General features: G+C 42.8%; 3 protein-coding genes across 3 annotated transcripts; 2 read left to right on the top strand and 1 right to left on the bottom strand.

The window, feature by feature from the left end:
- Positions 1–7,620: 7,620 nt before the first annotated feature.
- EAE98_004514 (uncharacterized protein) lies at positions 7,621–9,342 on the top strand (the record flags this gene model as incomplete). The annotated part of the gene is made up of 2 exons (XM_038952134.1): positions 7,621–7,696; positions 7,835–9,342. The coding sequence occupies 2 exons, from the start codon at positions 7,621–7,623 to the stop codon at positions 9,340–9,342; spliced, it is 1,584 nt and encodes a 527-aa protein (XP_038811670.1).
- A 2,985-nt stretch (positions 9,343–12,327) lies between these two features.
- EAE98_004513 (uncharacterized protein) lies at positions 12,328–13,522 on the top strand (the record flags this gene model as incomplete). The annotated part of the gene is made up of 4 exons (XM_038952133.1): positions 12,328–12,450; positions 12,506–12,750; positions 12,810–13,236; positions 13,352–13,522. 4 exons carry the CDS (start codon positions 12,328–12,330, stop codon positions 13,520–13,522), a joined length of 966 nt encoding a protein of 321 aa, XP_038811669.1.
- Positions 13,523–14,091: 569 nt separating this feature from the next.
- Positions 14,092–15,349, bottom strand: EAE98_004512 (uncharacterized protein). Its single transcript, XM_038952132.1, has 3 exons — positions 15,109–15,349; positions 14,544–15,049; positions 14,092–14,476 (listed from the first exon to the last, which is right to left on the bottom strand). The coding sequence occupies exons 1-3, from the start codon at positions 15,193–15,195 to the stop codon at positions 14,206–14,208; spliced, it is 864 nt and encodes a 287-aa protein (XP_038811668.1). The 5' UTR covers positions 15,196–15,349; the 3' UTR covers positions 14,092–14,205.
- Positions 15,350–16,540: the final 1,191 nt, after the last annotated feature.

Genomic DNA, 16,540 nt, shown 5'->3' with positions numbered 1-16,540 from the left:
TTATTTTGGCGTATTCGGCTTTGAACCTTTTCTACAAACATCAATTCGGAAGCCAACGTCGCGATTCATCACCACATACCTTATGAAGGCGACAGTAAAAGGATTCACGGTTCTAATCATTCTGTTTGGGGCCACCGGTCTTTGTCTCCTCGCAATTCTTTTCTACATGAGCTTCATGAAAATATACAGGCGTCGGATATCGATCGCCGGCGTTATCCGTGAAAATTCTATGGCATGGCGTACCAAGGTGTAAGAATGCTCGCCTCCATGTGTTCCCGTTTTGAACACATTCGGTGGAGCTATTGAGAAACACCTTACCGATTCTTGCCGACAACTTTCTTTCACGGTCCTTTTCTGGATGGCAAACGATATTCCTCATATTGGCCAGTGCAATTGGCTGAAGAATAGCGTGGCTTCTCCGATCTGGTGGCAGATCTTTTCAGATCTTTTGCATCACAAACTCGATCTCTCATGGTCAATACGCCGAATGATCGGACACACATCAATCGGCACTCATATTCTGGATGGGCATCATAATGGGACTGTTCAGTAATCAATCAAATTGGAAGGAGCGCATCGCTCCTGTCATGTTAGACTAGAGTGTTCTACTGAGGGGTGATACCAAGAATCCTTTGTTATTGCGCGGTTTATTGAGATTGCGATCGACGTTTAGATAGCTCACTGCATAGAATACGAAAGTTTTTCTGCGAAATCACCCGAAAAAATCTTTATTACAGGGTTATCACCTTCCTTGTGGTGATTCTTGACCGCTACCCGATGCCTGATTCCACTCAATTCCATGCATACTGACAGAATCGCCAATTTAGGAAGGCCGTTATATGGTCCACAACCTCATTCTCTCAAATATCGCGATCCTCCTGACACCCAATCTAGATTTAGATCTCCGAATCTCAAGCCGTGTGAAGTACACATCTCATCTTGTCTTTTTCAACCCCCAGAGATCTCTCCACTTAGATTGACGGGGTGCGCTATCGTGAGACAAGTCTCAATTTTCTTCAGATCAACGTTGCATACAAATATCTTCAAGATGTGGAAAAACTCCCATAGAACGGTCAAAGCTGCAGATAATCGTCATGTTCATATGATTAATTCTTGCATATATTTTCCTAGTGTCTTCTAATAGAACAAGGCGAACCCCTGAAAATTTCGACAGCTCGATAAAGTATTAAGGTTAAATTTTTTTTGGCCCGGTAGTAAGGTGCTACGAAAAACATCGGATAACAAGATCTAGACTGGTGGATCAGCAGACCCTCCGAGGTTCTGGGTCCGGGCCACTTTTCCCCGGTGAACAGACTCCCGAGTGTCTTGTCCCACGGCAATTGGCTTGTCGCTGGAGTGGTGCTGATGAGGTTGGTAATTATATACGTCATTTTCTGGACAAGATGATCATCTTGACATAAGGCGATTAGGGGTATTGTTCTTTCTTTTGTTTGATCGCGATACGTTGGTGAGATATTAGGTGGTTTAGATTGGCCAGATGTAATGTGTTTTGGTGGTTGAGATCGTACCCCTGATTGTTGATGTAAGAGGCTCTATCTTTTACCCATGAATCGATGTTGAAGTTTCTTGCATAGGAGGGATTAGTTTCTGCTTTTCTTTCTCGAAGTTGGATACAGGAAGGAATAATCCGTTCTCAAAGTAATTTTTTGCTTGCTGGGCGCTGCAAATCAAACCTTGAATATCATGAGTTTTAACTTCCCATCAAAAGTTATCTCGGGCCTCTACTTCTCCTTCTCTCTCCAGTGCGTGTATCTCACAACATGCACTTCAGACTACCAAAGTGGCAATGTCATAAATCTTCTCATTATGCTTCCATTTACAGCGCTCTTACGCCTCTCTGCCCAATATATCCGTTGGGTGCTCAATGTCATCTCTGCCGACAACGAGGGGCATTGTCAATCAACGAGACGACTGAATGAACAGTTAGGTAAGAGTGGTCGTTAGAAACAGCCTGGCTTATACATTACAACCCAAAAGGCAGACAGATACGAGAGAGGAAACAATGGACTAGCACGCAGATAAACAAATGTGTCTGAGACTGGGTCGATAATGGTCATTAAGGGCTATCAGGACATTTGGAGCAACTTCTCATTTTACGGTCAGATGGATGGACATATTAGACTGACTTGCCTATCGATGGTATTCTATGGTGGGCACTCCGTCGAATTTCTTTATATGGGCTATGACTTGACATTTTTCGTAGGTCCATTCATAGGTGAATTGCCGGTGTTAAGTGTATTGACTCATAACGAGAAACGAAATCTATTAGGAATTCAGATTACAGACGCGTTCTAAATTGGGAGTGGAAAATGGTCTTTTGCGGAAACTTATTCGTGGACAGGGAGAGAATCATCCTGCAGTATCATCATGATAGATTGAAAAGCTGTTTTTCATTTTGGTTTCAACCCAAGAGATTTATGGATGAGAATATGAAGATATTTTGTCAATACTACACAGAGGTTTGAAAGTTCTAAGTCCCTTATGTTACTGGATATACTCACTATGCAGACGATGCATCGCATCTAATCTCTTGCCTACAATTTCATCTTTATATTCTCATCTATATAGCATACGACTGTATCGTCAACACCCACATAACCCATCAAATCTCCCCATCAAAAGTCTTAATTTTCTTAATCAAAAATCTCACGATGTGAATTATCATAGATGATCTAACTACACGAATACCAAAGATTCATGATCCCAAGCAAACCACCCCGCAAAGCCGTAACACAAAGACACCTCAAAAAACAGGGTCCCGATCAGATAACACGGGAAGGGCACCAGTCCCGCAAGGGATTATCCGACGAAGCGACGGGCCGCACCGGCGTTTTGAGGAAGCGCCGTATCATGTGGGCGGATTATTGATGGAGAGTGAGAAAGCTTGTTTGACGGGATGGGAAATGTATGTATTACATGAACTGAGGGGCAATAAAGAAGATGAGAAAGGATATGACATGAGTGAGGAAGGGAAATACCTAGAAAGGGTAGAATGATGAAAAGAAATTCATTATACGATATTAGTTTTTGCGAGTACCGGATGGGATATCGGGTATCATATACGATCGGGTAGGTATTCAGGCTATGTATTCGGGTAACCTTTATATAAGTAGGTAGCTACATACTAGGTACCTAGGTACCTATGCATAGGAGCGAGTACCTAATAAAAGCCTTGCAAGTATGCATATCTCTCTGCATGAACCGTCTAGTCTCTCGCCTATACACCTATCTAACTCCCAATATCACGAAAACAACTCCGTAGAACCTTACACGATAGCCCCCAAATCGTTATCCCTCGTGATATATGAACACCAATTCCGATTTTCTGGTTAAAGTTTGAATCTAAACCCGACATCCAGATCCATGGCTGTGGGAATCTCAAAAAAAAATCGTGTGGTGCGATCAGGAAGATAGTTCCGAAGATTGGGCTGATGTCAAGTTGTTAGAAAGGGAGGATGGGTGATGTGGTTCTGGATCGGCAGTTCTAGAATGCTGGGATTGGGGAAGCATGTCTGAGATGGGAGGGATGGAAGCTGGCTTGTTTTTAGTGTGTGCGAGATTGATGGATTAGATTAATTTGGGACGGGACGGGAGTCCTAGTCCTCTTTGGGGCAGATTCAAGGGTAGAAAAGTTGCGATATTATATTATTTATTTTCAGGGGGGAGAAATAGAGGAAAAAGATAAGCCCAAAGTCTCGAGGCAGACAGATTCCATTCTTCCGGAATCACCATTCAAGCCTCTGATTCCTCGTCGTACAGATAGGCATGCCGGTGGGAAGATGTGCCGATATTATGCCCACCTACCTACGCTGAGAGATGTCAAGGTAATTACCGTGAAGCATATACATATATGCATGGTTGATATTCTTCGAGGGACAGCCTACTGTTGTACACGTCTACGTCATGACGTTTTTCACGCCCTTCATATAGATAGGTTTCACATCCAGGATGCAATTCGGAATGCAAGTAAATTTCTCCACGGGTCAAACATCTTACATGCAATGTCTGCAGGAAGAGAAGAGATTCTTCCCCGGTGAGATCGGATCGGAGACAGGGTGACAGGGCTTGGCTTTGACGCATGGCTTTTGTGTCTGCCAACTATGAGGTTCGTCTGTGGAGGAACCAAAGGAGCGGTAAGATTGTGCTAGATGCTAGATCACTGTGTGACATAAGTCCCACGGGAAGAAGGTCTTTCGAGGAACGAGACAGCCGAAAGGTCGATCTAGAAGTTATACCTGAGTGCGTTGTGTGTTTGTGCACATGTTTTCCTTTTATCTGCCCTGAATAGAGCGAGCTAGAATGATCAGTAAACACTCCAAAAATAAGAAAAATTTCTTCACTTCTACCGCCCGCCGTTACTCCCAGAAAACCTTTTGTTGTATTTCCTTTCTCCCCGACATGTTATTAGTATATATTTGTATCTGTATTCCCTCTCAATAGATCCCGCACGGACAACCTATCGAGGTAGAGCGCAGCATATACAGAAGTGCAACGTCGTACTAATTTGGCCGAAGAAATACAACTTCGTTAATCTAAATCAATTTGTATAGATCCCCAATCCTATATTTTAATAAAATTCCGAGTTTTGGAAAACGGCGGTCAATGGTGCGATGCTCTGGAGATGTAAAAAGTATGAGATCGGTGGCTTGGACGCAATGTATTGGAAGGCTGAACGGTCGCGTGGTACGGCGGGTCGAGATCTGGCATCGGACGCCATGTTGTTTTTCGTGCGAAATAGATGCGAGATGGTGGAGGGGGAGATGCAGAGACTTGAGCTTATACGGTGAGACGTTTCACAGCTCAAAGTTTTTCCTCGGCGTGGTTAGGAGATGGAAAGTTGTAACACGAAAGAAGCGAGATAGTGTTGTGAGGTTGTACTGGGGATTTTGCGTCGAGGCACACTCACCAGTATAGCTTCGACGGAGAGGAAAGGGGCTTTTGTTTCGGTTACTCGTAGTTGGGATTTTTCCGGTCGGAGTGGAGATTTGGTGACAGGTGAAATCGGTGCGAGATGAGATGTACTGAGATCATGAGATGAGATGAGACCGTGTGATTTTGAACGGAGATGGAGATGTAGATTGATGAAGGAAGACGCCTGAGTTAGACGTGACTTAGATTTGTGATACTGTTGCGTACTCTGCCTTTCGGAGACAGAATATAGAGCTGTGAGAGATTTTTGAAGAAGTAAAGAGTCGAGACTTGGTTCATTTGCCATTCAAATAAGCAAGTATCCAAATGTCTTGTCGTCGCCATTTACTTTGCGCTTTATCGCAAATTCACACATAACTTGGTGGATGGCAGGGAAACTTGGAAGTCAAAAGCACAAAATGAGGTCTTGACGCAAGTGGCTTGTCGACATGTCGCACAGCATATATAGGTTTAAGATGGGATGTGATAAGTCGTATGATATTTGTTTCTCTTGATTCCCACCCGAAGATTGATCCGTCTTTAGGTTTCGAAGTATGATAGAGATGAAGATTCGGAATCGGTTGAAAGGAAGAAAATTCGCTGTCTCGAGGTGGAAATGAGTGTGAAAGTAGATGTTTCCCGTGTCAGTATCGGTGTGTGTATTCTTTCTTCTCGGTATGGTGGTTTTCAGAGACTAGAGAAAGATTGATTCCGTTCGTGTCCAAAAACCGTGCTCTTGACCAGACTGACTTCTCGACAGTTGTAACGCAGATGACAGTTAAGGGGGAACGAACAATATATTGAATCTATCCTTTTTCGTACACATAGCCGATGACTTTGCGAAAAAGAACTACTGTTGCTGGAGGAACTTGTGGTTCTCGGTAGCGAAAGAGTATTTTGCGAAAAGTTATCTCAACCGACCTCCTTCATTCAGTACACCGCTTTAAAGGGGCATTCATCAAGCAAATCGATTTAGCAATCATATCCATTATCCTCCGTTTTCGCTAGGGCAAAGAATAGCAACATCCAAAGGAAGAGAGCCGCTTTGTAACTCTCTTCTAATCTTGTCAAATGAGTGAAGCATATCGAAGTATCATGCAAAAGTTGCAAGATAAATTTCGTAATGTAAGCATTTTGAAAGATTCTCTATCGTTCCCCTTTCCGGAGAAAGAAAATGATAGTGTCACAACCGAGAGATAGTTCCGGAAGCATAGATGAATAATAAAATCATGGCTTGTGGATGCTATGATGTCTTTCTACCTTACTAGCTCTGCTTAGTTGGCCAGCGACCCATTTTTTGAGTTTGACTGAGCTGAACTGGATAGAATTTTTCCGTAGGAATTTGTGTCTGTATATCGTCATGCTATCTTGGGCGTGTATCAATTGTTGATGATTGTTGATATTTCTTATTCCTCTAGGCGCAGCAAGGCTGTTTTGTCGCGAGTTAAAGACGGCGTCAATAATTCTAACATCTTCCGACAGGCGAAGCTCGACGATGGAGAAAATAGACGCTGAATTTGCAGATTACCGCAGGTAACATTGATCCTACGACGGCGTCAAAGGTCACGATACTCACACGAGTATCGATACTTTTTTTGGGGGGGGGGGGGGGGGGACAGCCAAGATCACTGTTCGCATTGAGGAAGCTTATGCTGAGGGATCATATGCCTTGATTTTGGCTTTGATTGAGAAATTTGCAATTTCGACCCCGTCCGGGGTATCCGAGAAAAGCTACCAGAATTGATAATTTCTCCATACTCTCTCCACAAACTGAATTTTGCGGAGTTCTGAGATTCTCCTAAGTTAGTAAGAAATGAACTCCAGTCTACAGTCTCCAGCGAGCGGAGCTGTTCTTATTTGCCAACGCGTAAACATTGATACCTCGGATGACCTCGAGCAAAATCATGCGAAAACCCCATCTTACCAACCACCCTTCTCCACAGCAGCTATCATCATCCTTGTTGCTTCGTGTTTGCAGATTGAAATGTGATTTGCCTTAGCTGCCCCATGCCGGTAGATTCCAGACTCCTGGATGATGATCAATTCCTCAAAGGAAGCTTAGTCTAATCAAGCTTAAGTTGATCTGACAATTACTGTTGCATCAGGGAGAATTTATCCAGCATTGAAGCCAAATGACATATGATCAAGCAAGTAATTGTCAGAAATTTCGGATTTGTACTAAGAAAAAGTATGATTTCGGTGAAACCATAAACCCCGTGGGCAAGAGTACCTGGTATATGCAACCCCGCGGGGATTATTGACACTAAAATCTACATCGACTAATCACGACCCCTGAATAATATCGGCAACAATAAAACTAAATCTCAAAGCTTGCTCAACAATGTCAAGACTAAACAATGGAGAACCGCTCAACTATTCCAAATAAAGTTGGTCTAAAATCTACTTCTCCATTTTCCCCATTCTCTCCATTGTAAATGGTGGAATTACTCTCCCTGGTTCAAGTGTCAAAGTGATAACAAAATATTCGCACGAATGAGCTGCGAATCCAGTCCTCATCCAACAATAATATGTTGCCGCTCACAGATTCCACAATAGCCAACTTGGCAAGTACATAAGGTACATCGATACCTCTCCCCAAGTGAATCCTTTTCTCTCTCCCTCATCGGCCTCTCGTCGAACAACAAATTACCAACTTTGTCAAGATTTGCTGCGAACAGCAAAACCGCTAATATGCCGTCCGCTTTCTTCAAAAATTACCGCGTCTATCTTCTGACGGCCGTGGCTTACATGGGATCGTTACTTTTCGGTAAGTTATACCTTCTTTCTGGATAATATCCCCTGATAAATCCTTTCCGCGTCGGCTCAATGATTTTAAACTTTTGTGCCATAACGCCAAGACCAATCAAGATGATGGAACATGACTGACATATGATGGCTTATGCAGGTTACGATACCGGTGTCATGGGATCGGTATTGGCTCTCGCAAGTTTCAGAGAAGATTTCGGATTACCGCCTGATTCGAAAGGATTTGGTGGATCCAAAAATGCACAGGTTTCTTCGAATGTTGTCTCTTTGCTTACGGCTGGTTGCTTTTTCGGTTCTATCGCTGCCGCTTTCTGCAATGATCGATTTGGAAGAAAACACTCTCTCATGGGTTTCAGCTTGGTTTTCCTCATTGGCGCCGCTGTTCAAACTAGCGCTAGCCATAGTATTGGACAAATCTATGCTGGTCGTGTTATTGCTGGTTTGGGAGTTGGTGGAATGTCCTCCATTACTCCTGTTTTCGTCGCAGAAAATGCTCCTCCCGCCATTAGAGGACGAATCACGGGAATGTTCCAAGAGTTCTTGGTACTTGGTTCTACCTTTGCTTACTGGTTGAATTACGGTGTTGCATTACACATCCCTAAATCCACTAAGCAATGGAGAATTCCAGTCGCCATTCAACTCATCCCAGGTGGATTTCTCTTAATCGGTCTATTTTTCTTGAAGGAATCTCCAAGATGGCTTGCTAAGCAAGGTCGATATGAGGAAGCCACTGCTTCCATGGCTTGGACCAGATGCACTACAATTGAAGATGAAGAAATCATGCAAGAAATCGCTGAGATCCGTGCATCCATTGAGGAGGAAATGGCTGCAACTGAAGGACTCACCTGGAAAGAGTGTCTCGCACCAGCCAACAGATTCAGATTCTTTTCAGCTTTCTGCCTCATGTTCTGGCAACAATTCTCCGGAACCAATTCTATTGGATACTACGCACCGCAAATCTTCCAAACCATTGGTATCTCCGCTGCTAATACCGCTTTGTTTGCTACCGGTATCTATGGTACTGTAAAGGTCGTCACCACTGGTATCTTCTTACTCACTGGTATTGATACGTTGGGTCGTCGCAAGTCTCTCATTTTCGGAGCCGCATGGATGATGGCCATGATGTTCATTCTCTCAGCTGTCCTCGTTACCCACCCACCTGACACCAAATCCACCACTGTCGCACCAGCATCAATCGCCATGGTTGTAATGATCTACCTTTTCGTCATCGGTTATTCCGCATCATGGGGACCTATTCCATGGGTCTACGTATCCGAGATTTTCCCCACTCGTCTCCGTTCTTACGGTGTTGGTCTCGCGGCTTCTACTCAATGGTTGTGTAACTTTTCCATTACCGAGATTACACCAATTGCCGTTTCAAACATTGGATGGAGAACATTTTTGATGTTCGGATTCTTCTGTTTTGGAATGTGTGTATGGTCATTCTTCATCATTAAAGAAACCAAGGGCAAGACATTGGAAGAATTAGATATTCTCTTCGGAGCTGTCAACGCCGAGCGAAGAGCTCAGGACGTAGAGGCAGTGCTCCATTCAAAGAAGGATATTGTTCATCATGAGGGTGACGAGTCAGTAGGAAGCAAGGCTGGCACTATTAGAGTTGAGGACAGTCCTGAGAAGACTACCTAGAAGGGTTAATGATTTGGTTATGTTTATGATAGATGTTATATATAGACTCCGACGTCTGCTTGCTTTATATTTGGCCGCAGTGCTGTCGATGGGACTTTGATAAATGAATGAACGGCATACTAATGATAATAAAATATATCTTTTCAAAATACTGAGTGCATAGCTTTATCTCTGTGATGTATCTGAGCAATCCATGGCCTAGGATCGAGTGATTTGTAGCGACTAGCAAACAAGCTGAGGTAGATGGTGACTGGCATTAATTTTCGACTTTGCAACTACTTCAAGCTCTTAACTAAAGCCACGAAAGAGGACAATTTGAAATATTCAAATATAGTACTTTACTAAGAGCTTCCCCGACATGTATCCATGGGTTTTGACTCAATCTTCCCCATAACGTCCTCAAATTCTCGATGATTGAGCCATTTGAAACCTTTTGTTCAATCAAAATCACTTTCTCCCTGGAACCTAGTGATGGACAAGTGTTGAGAAGAGGTACTACTAGAAGACATTGAGCTTGTCAATCATAATATCCGGTGGCACTCATGTACCGACACTTCAAATTCATTCGTTTCCTCATTGAATCTCAGAGGAACAATAAATGAGAAGCGGGAAAGAGACTATCAAACGTCATGCTTAAAGCTCATCACTGTTCATGATGCCTTCATGATTGTTCATCGTCACTAATAGCTTTTAACTCCGCATTCTTCAATCTTTTAACAGAGCTCAATAATCAAGAATCGGCTAAAGGCAATCCATGAAGAATGAACGCAAGTGAACAAGACAAAGTTCGCTATACACTAATAAGCTGTCAAAAATCCACCGTCTCTCGAATGTCAAGAGGTGAGGAAAATCCCTTTCAAATTGAGAGCTTTGGTGGCCTAGGCTAGGCATTTTGAGATTCATCCCTATGTGAACTACTTCTGTATGTAAATGAGTTTATTTATCGGTTTTGATACTTGGGACGGAAAAGGATACTTTTTGAGGAATGCGTATTAGTTGCGGTTTCTATTGTGTAAAGGAGAATATATAGATGCGTGTTTAAGATCTACGAATTGCGTTTCTTGGATTTAATACTCTCTACCTCTTTCTCGTATGTAGGGTAATTGATGTAATGATTAGTTCTACCTAGCAAAATCAAATCAGAATAACATGTCGATTCTTTCTGCAGGCTGCAGTCGTCGTTCCTGTGTATTTGGATTATTTGAACACAGTTGTCTTTTCACAAAATTGAGCTGGCAGGTCCTGTGTTGTTCATATGTCAAAGAATCACTTGAATGGAATAGCCTCTATTTCGCTACATGAGTACGAATCATCATTACTGCAGCTATCGCCCTCGATCTTCAATTCCTGTGTTACTTGCATTCTAGCCTCCCTTTCGCTTTCAAATTGAGATATATGTGTTCAGAGACTGACCACAAGAGTAATGACAAGAAGCTGAAAGATATATGTACTGCGAGGCTGGGAGTCACTTTATCTATATTTGATATCATTGCACGAACATGATTGTCATACTGCCATGTTAATAAATTTGGAAGCGGAATCTAACATGAAGTTCCTTCTCGCTTTGAGCTAGTATCACCATTAGCATTTATTTTCGACATCCATCGCCGTATGAACGTTCCTTCATTATAATTCACTTTTGACAATCTAATATTGATTGTGATGAATGAGGCGAGCATTGGTTCCCAGCATTTTTGGAATACCATATGCAAGCTTGTGGTTGACAGCACAGAATGACATGTATTCAACCCCTTTCTTCACGCACGAACAATATCGTCATATATAGATCATCTATAGATATAAACTTTACATGCTCATAAGACCAATACATACCTGTACAAACCTTTCATTATTTATTACAAGATTCACATGTTCACCGCCTTGGGCTTTTCCAGATCTAGAAATATACCAACAAATAAAATTCTCGTATTCTGCCTCGAAGGATTTTAACCTTACTTGGTACTACGTACAAATTTTTTTAACAGTGGAGTCAGCTCATATGTCCAACACTGCGCCATCGCTTGATGAAAGGAGTTTGTTTCATGTTGGACAAGGACAAATTACCTTTCTTTATTTCAAATATGCTGGTATATGAGTGAGAAATTGTGTTACATCCACCAACAAACATCTGTTTTCACAATCCCATGATATTAGCGAAGAACTACTTTGGGGGTTATATTATGGGTATTCACTGTGATGTGATTATTGTTTCGTTGTTGTTATTGGTTCATTTCTATTTAAGCATTGGACTGTGGAGGAAATGCTGGTGAAAATCCTCCATGGCATACATGAATTATCAGACCAAAATTCACATATAGCCAAGCATCCTGGCTCTTTGCAAACGCCATCCATCTAGCCAAGATCATAATATATCTCTAAATGATCCTACTGCCACTCTTTAGATTGACAATAGAAGATTCTTCGGTGTAGAAGTGCGATTGAACGAATCAACATCAGAAACAAATTTGTCATACCTTCCATCCCCTCTCTGACATCGGCACTTACCCAAGCCAACTTCGGAGATACCCATATCAAATTTCCTGGAGTTCCCTCCGAGCTAAAATTAACGGATCTGAAATTGCCTCTCTGGGGTAATTCGCGTTGTGCAATTGGTCCAGAGGATTCTTTTTAGTAATCTGTAGAGAATCAGTACCCATATTCACCTACAAGTCGTTGAATCCATCATCCTGTCTGCCATGCAGTATCTCGATTCTGATACATCGTGGAGAGATCGCGGCTCATTCACTTGAAGATACCGTATGAAAAACGCCTAATGCCAATCTTCTTGTGTATTTAAGTCTTCGATCGAATCTCGACCTGAATATTTTCTCTATCCTTCAACAACCTCAAGCACATTCCTTTTGATAAGTGTCTCTCTTCCTCTTTGATTTAGATCGGTCTGTTATCTTCGTACATTTTGTACATCACTTTCTTTCACACAAACATACACTCCTTTAGCACAGCAGCGCTTTACTATCTTTCAACATGCAGTCTCTTGCAGTTTCGCTCCTCTGCACTCTTTCATGTTTGGCCTCAATGACTAGTGGTTACAACTTGGTTCATAATTACGACCATACCAACTGGTTCACTTCCTTCGTCTATGAGAATGTTAGTATTCCTAAGAATATCTTCGATCTGAGAATGCCCACTAACTCACATCTAGCTCCCCGATCCAACCCATGGCAACGTCAACTATGTCTCTCTTGCTGATGCTCAAAAGCTTGGTTTGACCAAGGTCATCGGTAATCAAGTTTACATGGGCGTTGACAATACAACTGTTCTCTCCGACACAGTCAATGGAAAGCGCAACAGCATCTGGGTTGAATCTGTTCATGAGTTTACTCATGGTATTCTTATTGGTGACTTTGCGCACATGCCCGCTAGTGATTGTGGAACCTGGCCTGGTTTGTAAGTGTTAACTCGTCCGCTACTTCCCCATGAGAATTAGCCGCTAACAGATTCGCTAGCTGGACAATCAGAAATGGTGACGGCCCTTACGGTGAAATCGATATCCTCGAAGGATCCAACGACATCACTCAAGCCTTCATTTCTCTCCACACCGAGAACGCCTGCACCTTCAATTCTCCCAAGTCCGCCGAGCTCGGAACTGTCAACAACGGTAATACCGACTGTCAATTGTACAACGGTGCAGGATGTTCTGTTGAATCGACTGCCAACTCCTACGGTACCCCTTTCAACAAGAATGGCGGAGGTATTTATGTTATGCAATGGACCTCTACCTTTATCCGAGTCTGGTTCTTTGCACGCAGCAAGATTCCCGCCGATATCACAGCTGGTACTCCAGACCCAACAAAATGGGGAACACCTACTGCAAACTTCGATAGTGCGAATGGTGGTTGTGATATCGATGCTAATTTCCCAGCTCAGACAGTCGTAAGTTGTATTCTTTTATTTCTCCTTTTCATCGCCCATTAGCTCACATCTCATCATACCCAATGATAACGCTCCCTATTCATCTCTGTTCCCACCAAACTAACTCCCGCTCTAGTACTTCGACACCACATTCTGCGGCGCAGGAGCCGGTGGCAAAGCCTGGTCCGACTGGTCCGACTGCCCCGCAAAGACCGGCTACTCCACCTGTGAAGAATACGTCGCCAAGGTTCCCCACGCCTTCGACGACGCATACTGGCTTGTCAACTCTGTCAAGATCTACCAATAGACTTGACCATTCGTTCTTCTCTTCTTCCTCTTTGTTTGCCTACTTAGGCGCTTGCATTCATCTTCGTCTTCGTCCCATAGATCGCGCGACCCTCCAACTTTAGTATTTTTATCATACCGGTACTGGTTATGGGTATGATTTGTATAAACAGGATAAAATCGTTGGAATGTATAAAAGCAAGATGGGAGTCGAGGATTTCTTTTCATTCAATCAAAAGCTGTGATTTTCAATGCCTCGCATTGCACGGATTTCGGATAGGTTTATGGTGTTGTTATGTTTATAAGGGAGGGCGGTCTGGTTTCTACTTTTGTAGCTTCTAAGATGTGTTCTTTTTGATTGCATCGTGGAGGTTGGTTGATAGTCAATTGTATTCTGCTTCCAGCATTTTATACTGCCAAAATTTGATTGCAATACAACGCGATGTGATGGTGCGATTTTTTGGATTCTAATTAAGCCAATGTCGAAATTTCAATAAGATCAGATAGCTTCAACGGATTGTCACAAGATTGCAAAGAGCTCAAGGTTCGGATACTAGTAGATATTTTTTACTACTTCCCTCGCACTTGCTAAAGAAAGAAGTTAACATGTGCACTTGCTGTACAAAGAAACATTTTTTGCATCCATTCAGTAATTTTAACCTACAAAATATTCGAATATGCTTTTGGTTGTCCTCTACTTTTACATTATGCTTTTCCGGTCGATCCAATTATATCCATTTGGTGTTCAATCAACTCCTGGATCAGCCTAGTTCCCGTCTCCATGAGTTCCGTTAGAGGAATTCTCCCTGTATTGTCCGCTACATATTTATTATACGTATTCAAAACCAAATCATTTAAATTGCACCTTGTCATACCCCCCTTGATACAGCTTCTCATTGTATCATCCGGGAATGTATTCGTGCCGTGAAGGACTAACCTTACTCGACCATTTGTAGCTTTTCTTATACTCTCGAGTCTGAGAACCAACATTAGCCTACAACGATACCACTGAACACGCATTCAAAGAGCTATCCTGCACATACCTATCAAAATCCAGCTTAATGTTTTCCACTCCACCGTAATTCCCGTGCACATTTCCAAAAGCCGGCGCCAAGAAATCTACTCCTGTTTCTACAAACTTGAGCGCCTCTTCAGGAGTTGTCAACAACCCCTCCAAATCCCCCGTATCCTTCACACCATCCTCGCCCCCATTAATCCTACCACATTCAGCCTCAACTGCTATGCCTTTCTCTCGTAATATCTTTGTCAATTTAGTTGTTTTGGCTAGATTCTCTTCTTTGTCATAATGCGACATATCGACCATTATACTATCGAAGAGTCCCATATTTGCAGCGGCAAGAATTTCATCTTCGGATTGTGCATGGTCCATGTGTAGAACTATGGGGACGGTGGCGGTGCGACAAGCAGCGGCTGCGAGGTGGATTAGGAGGGGTGAGTAGTGGAGGGACCAGGGGAAGAGAAGGATTTGTGCGGGGGAACGTTTGCGTTCTGCGGCCCTGACGACGGCGGTTATAGTTTCGAGATTGTACTAAAGATAAGACATGAGTTCTTTGTTTTGAGAGTGATATAGGAGTGAACTGTACTCACGGAAACTACTCCTACAACACCATATCCGCCATCCTCTGCTGCTTGAAGCATGCGGATTGCTTTGTTATCTTGCATTGATTTTGCCATTGTACAAGCTCTTGTTGAGATATGAATATGAGAGAGGCTAAAGCTATGCAACAGAAAAGAAAAGCAATGTGGAAAAACACTTAGGATGTAGCTACAATATCAATTGAGATTGCTCTTCTGGCACAACACAAATGATATGACGATGATTAAACGAACAGTGGAGTTTCTTCGGTGGGGCTTATCCCGAGCCATTCCGATATGGGGGTATTCATACCCCGCGAAAGTAAAAGCATTCGGAATACCTTCCTGTTTCTTGAGCTGACAAGAAGTATGGAGCGTCGTGAGATTGAAGACTGCAAATACCTCCATAGCTTGTTCATGTTTTTTAAGGATGAGAAATGCAGGACGAAATGAAGTATCTCGGATCTGCGAGGTGCATGTGAGCAGTACCATCTTCAACTATCTTGCCCTACTTTGACTAGAAGTCATGTTAATTTAGGTGCTTATCTTGTTTGCAGTAGCCGTGCTCCAACAGCTTCAGGATGCTTGACTCTAGAATCTGCCGAGATTTCTCGCAGTGGTCAATAGTGACGGGCGGAAAAAACACGAGGAAGAAATATGAGAATTGGTACAATAGAGAGTCTGATCATAATCATCTGCCGGCAAGAGGATGAACGGTCGGTATGTGACATCTGAGGGTGTCTTTATTCGTCAATGAGTCTGATGTCTGCACAGATGAAGCCTCCAAGAGACCAGATGAGAGTTGGTAGCATTTTACGAAGTATCGATCATGACTCGCCTTGGATACCGAGGGCAAAATAGGAAAAGCAAATGTAGTACGGCGTCAATTTTATCGAAACTCATCATTGTGGAGTTTGGTAGTGAATCAAATGCAGATCTGTAGATGCGCTGTTGGGAAAACCCAGAAAGCTTTTGAGAGACAAAGATATGCAGACAAACGATCTGTGCTTGATCGACAGAGCTGTGATTTCGTACGCAATTAGATTTCCTGATCTGCCATTGAACGTGTTAATTTTGCAACGATTATACCGCAGCTCTATTAGTCTGGCCCAAATCGCTTCTTTGTGTACTCTATGCCTCTATTGTGACCCAGATTGAGACTTAGCTAGGAGGACCCTCTGGTAGATCCTGGAGGCTGGTGGGTGATTTGGAAACATTTTGTCGTTGAACATATGGGAATGACAGAGGAAAAATAGTACAAGAAATGTATATCAAATGCGGTACACCATTGTTGGAAGCTGGCGAGGTATTGTGCACAAGTACGACGAAGCAGGAGGCAGAGAGAAAGGAAGAAACTTGAGTCAAGAAGAAGCAGACGGTATTTGCCTCGATGGCTCAGATGCTAACATTTCCAAAGATCGTCATGCTGACGTGTGAGTATAAG

This window comes from Botrytis deweyae (genome assembly GCF_014898535.1).
Source record: "Botrytis deweyae strain B1 chromosome Unknown BDEW_008, whole genome shotgun sequence".
NCBI lineage: Eukaryota > Fungi > Ascomycota > Leotiomycetes > Helotiales > Sclerotiniaceae > Botrytis > Botrytis deweyae.
This window is presented reverse-complemented; position numbering and strand designations above follow the sequence as displayed.

What these genes read in the sequence shown, in the direction of transcription:
- EAE98_004512 (XM_038952132.1), bottom strand. Translation starts at nt 15,195, where the DNA reads ATGGCAAAATCAATGCAAGATAACAAAGCAATCCGCATGCTTCAAGCA. An exon ending in GTGTTGTAGGAGTAGTTTCC is followed by an intron (nt 15,050 to 15,108) that starts GTGAGTACAGTT and finishes TCTTATCTTTAG; the next exon opens with TACAATCTCGAAACTATAAC. An exon ending in ATTAAGCTGGATTTTGATAG is followed by an intron (nt 14,477 to 14,543) that starts GTATGTGCAGGA and finishes GTTGGTTCTCAG; the next exon opens with ACTCGAGAGTATAAGAAAAG.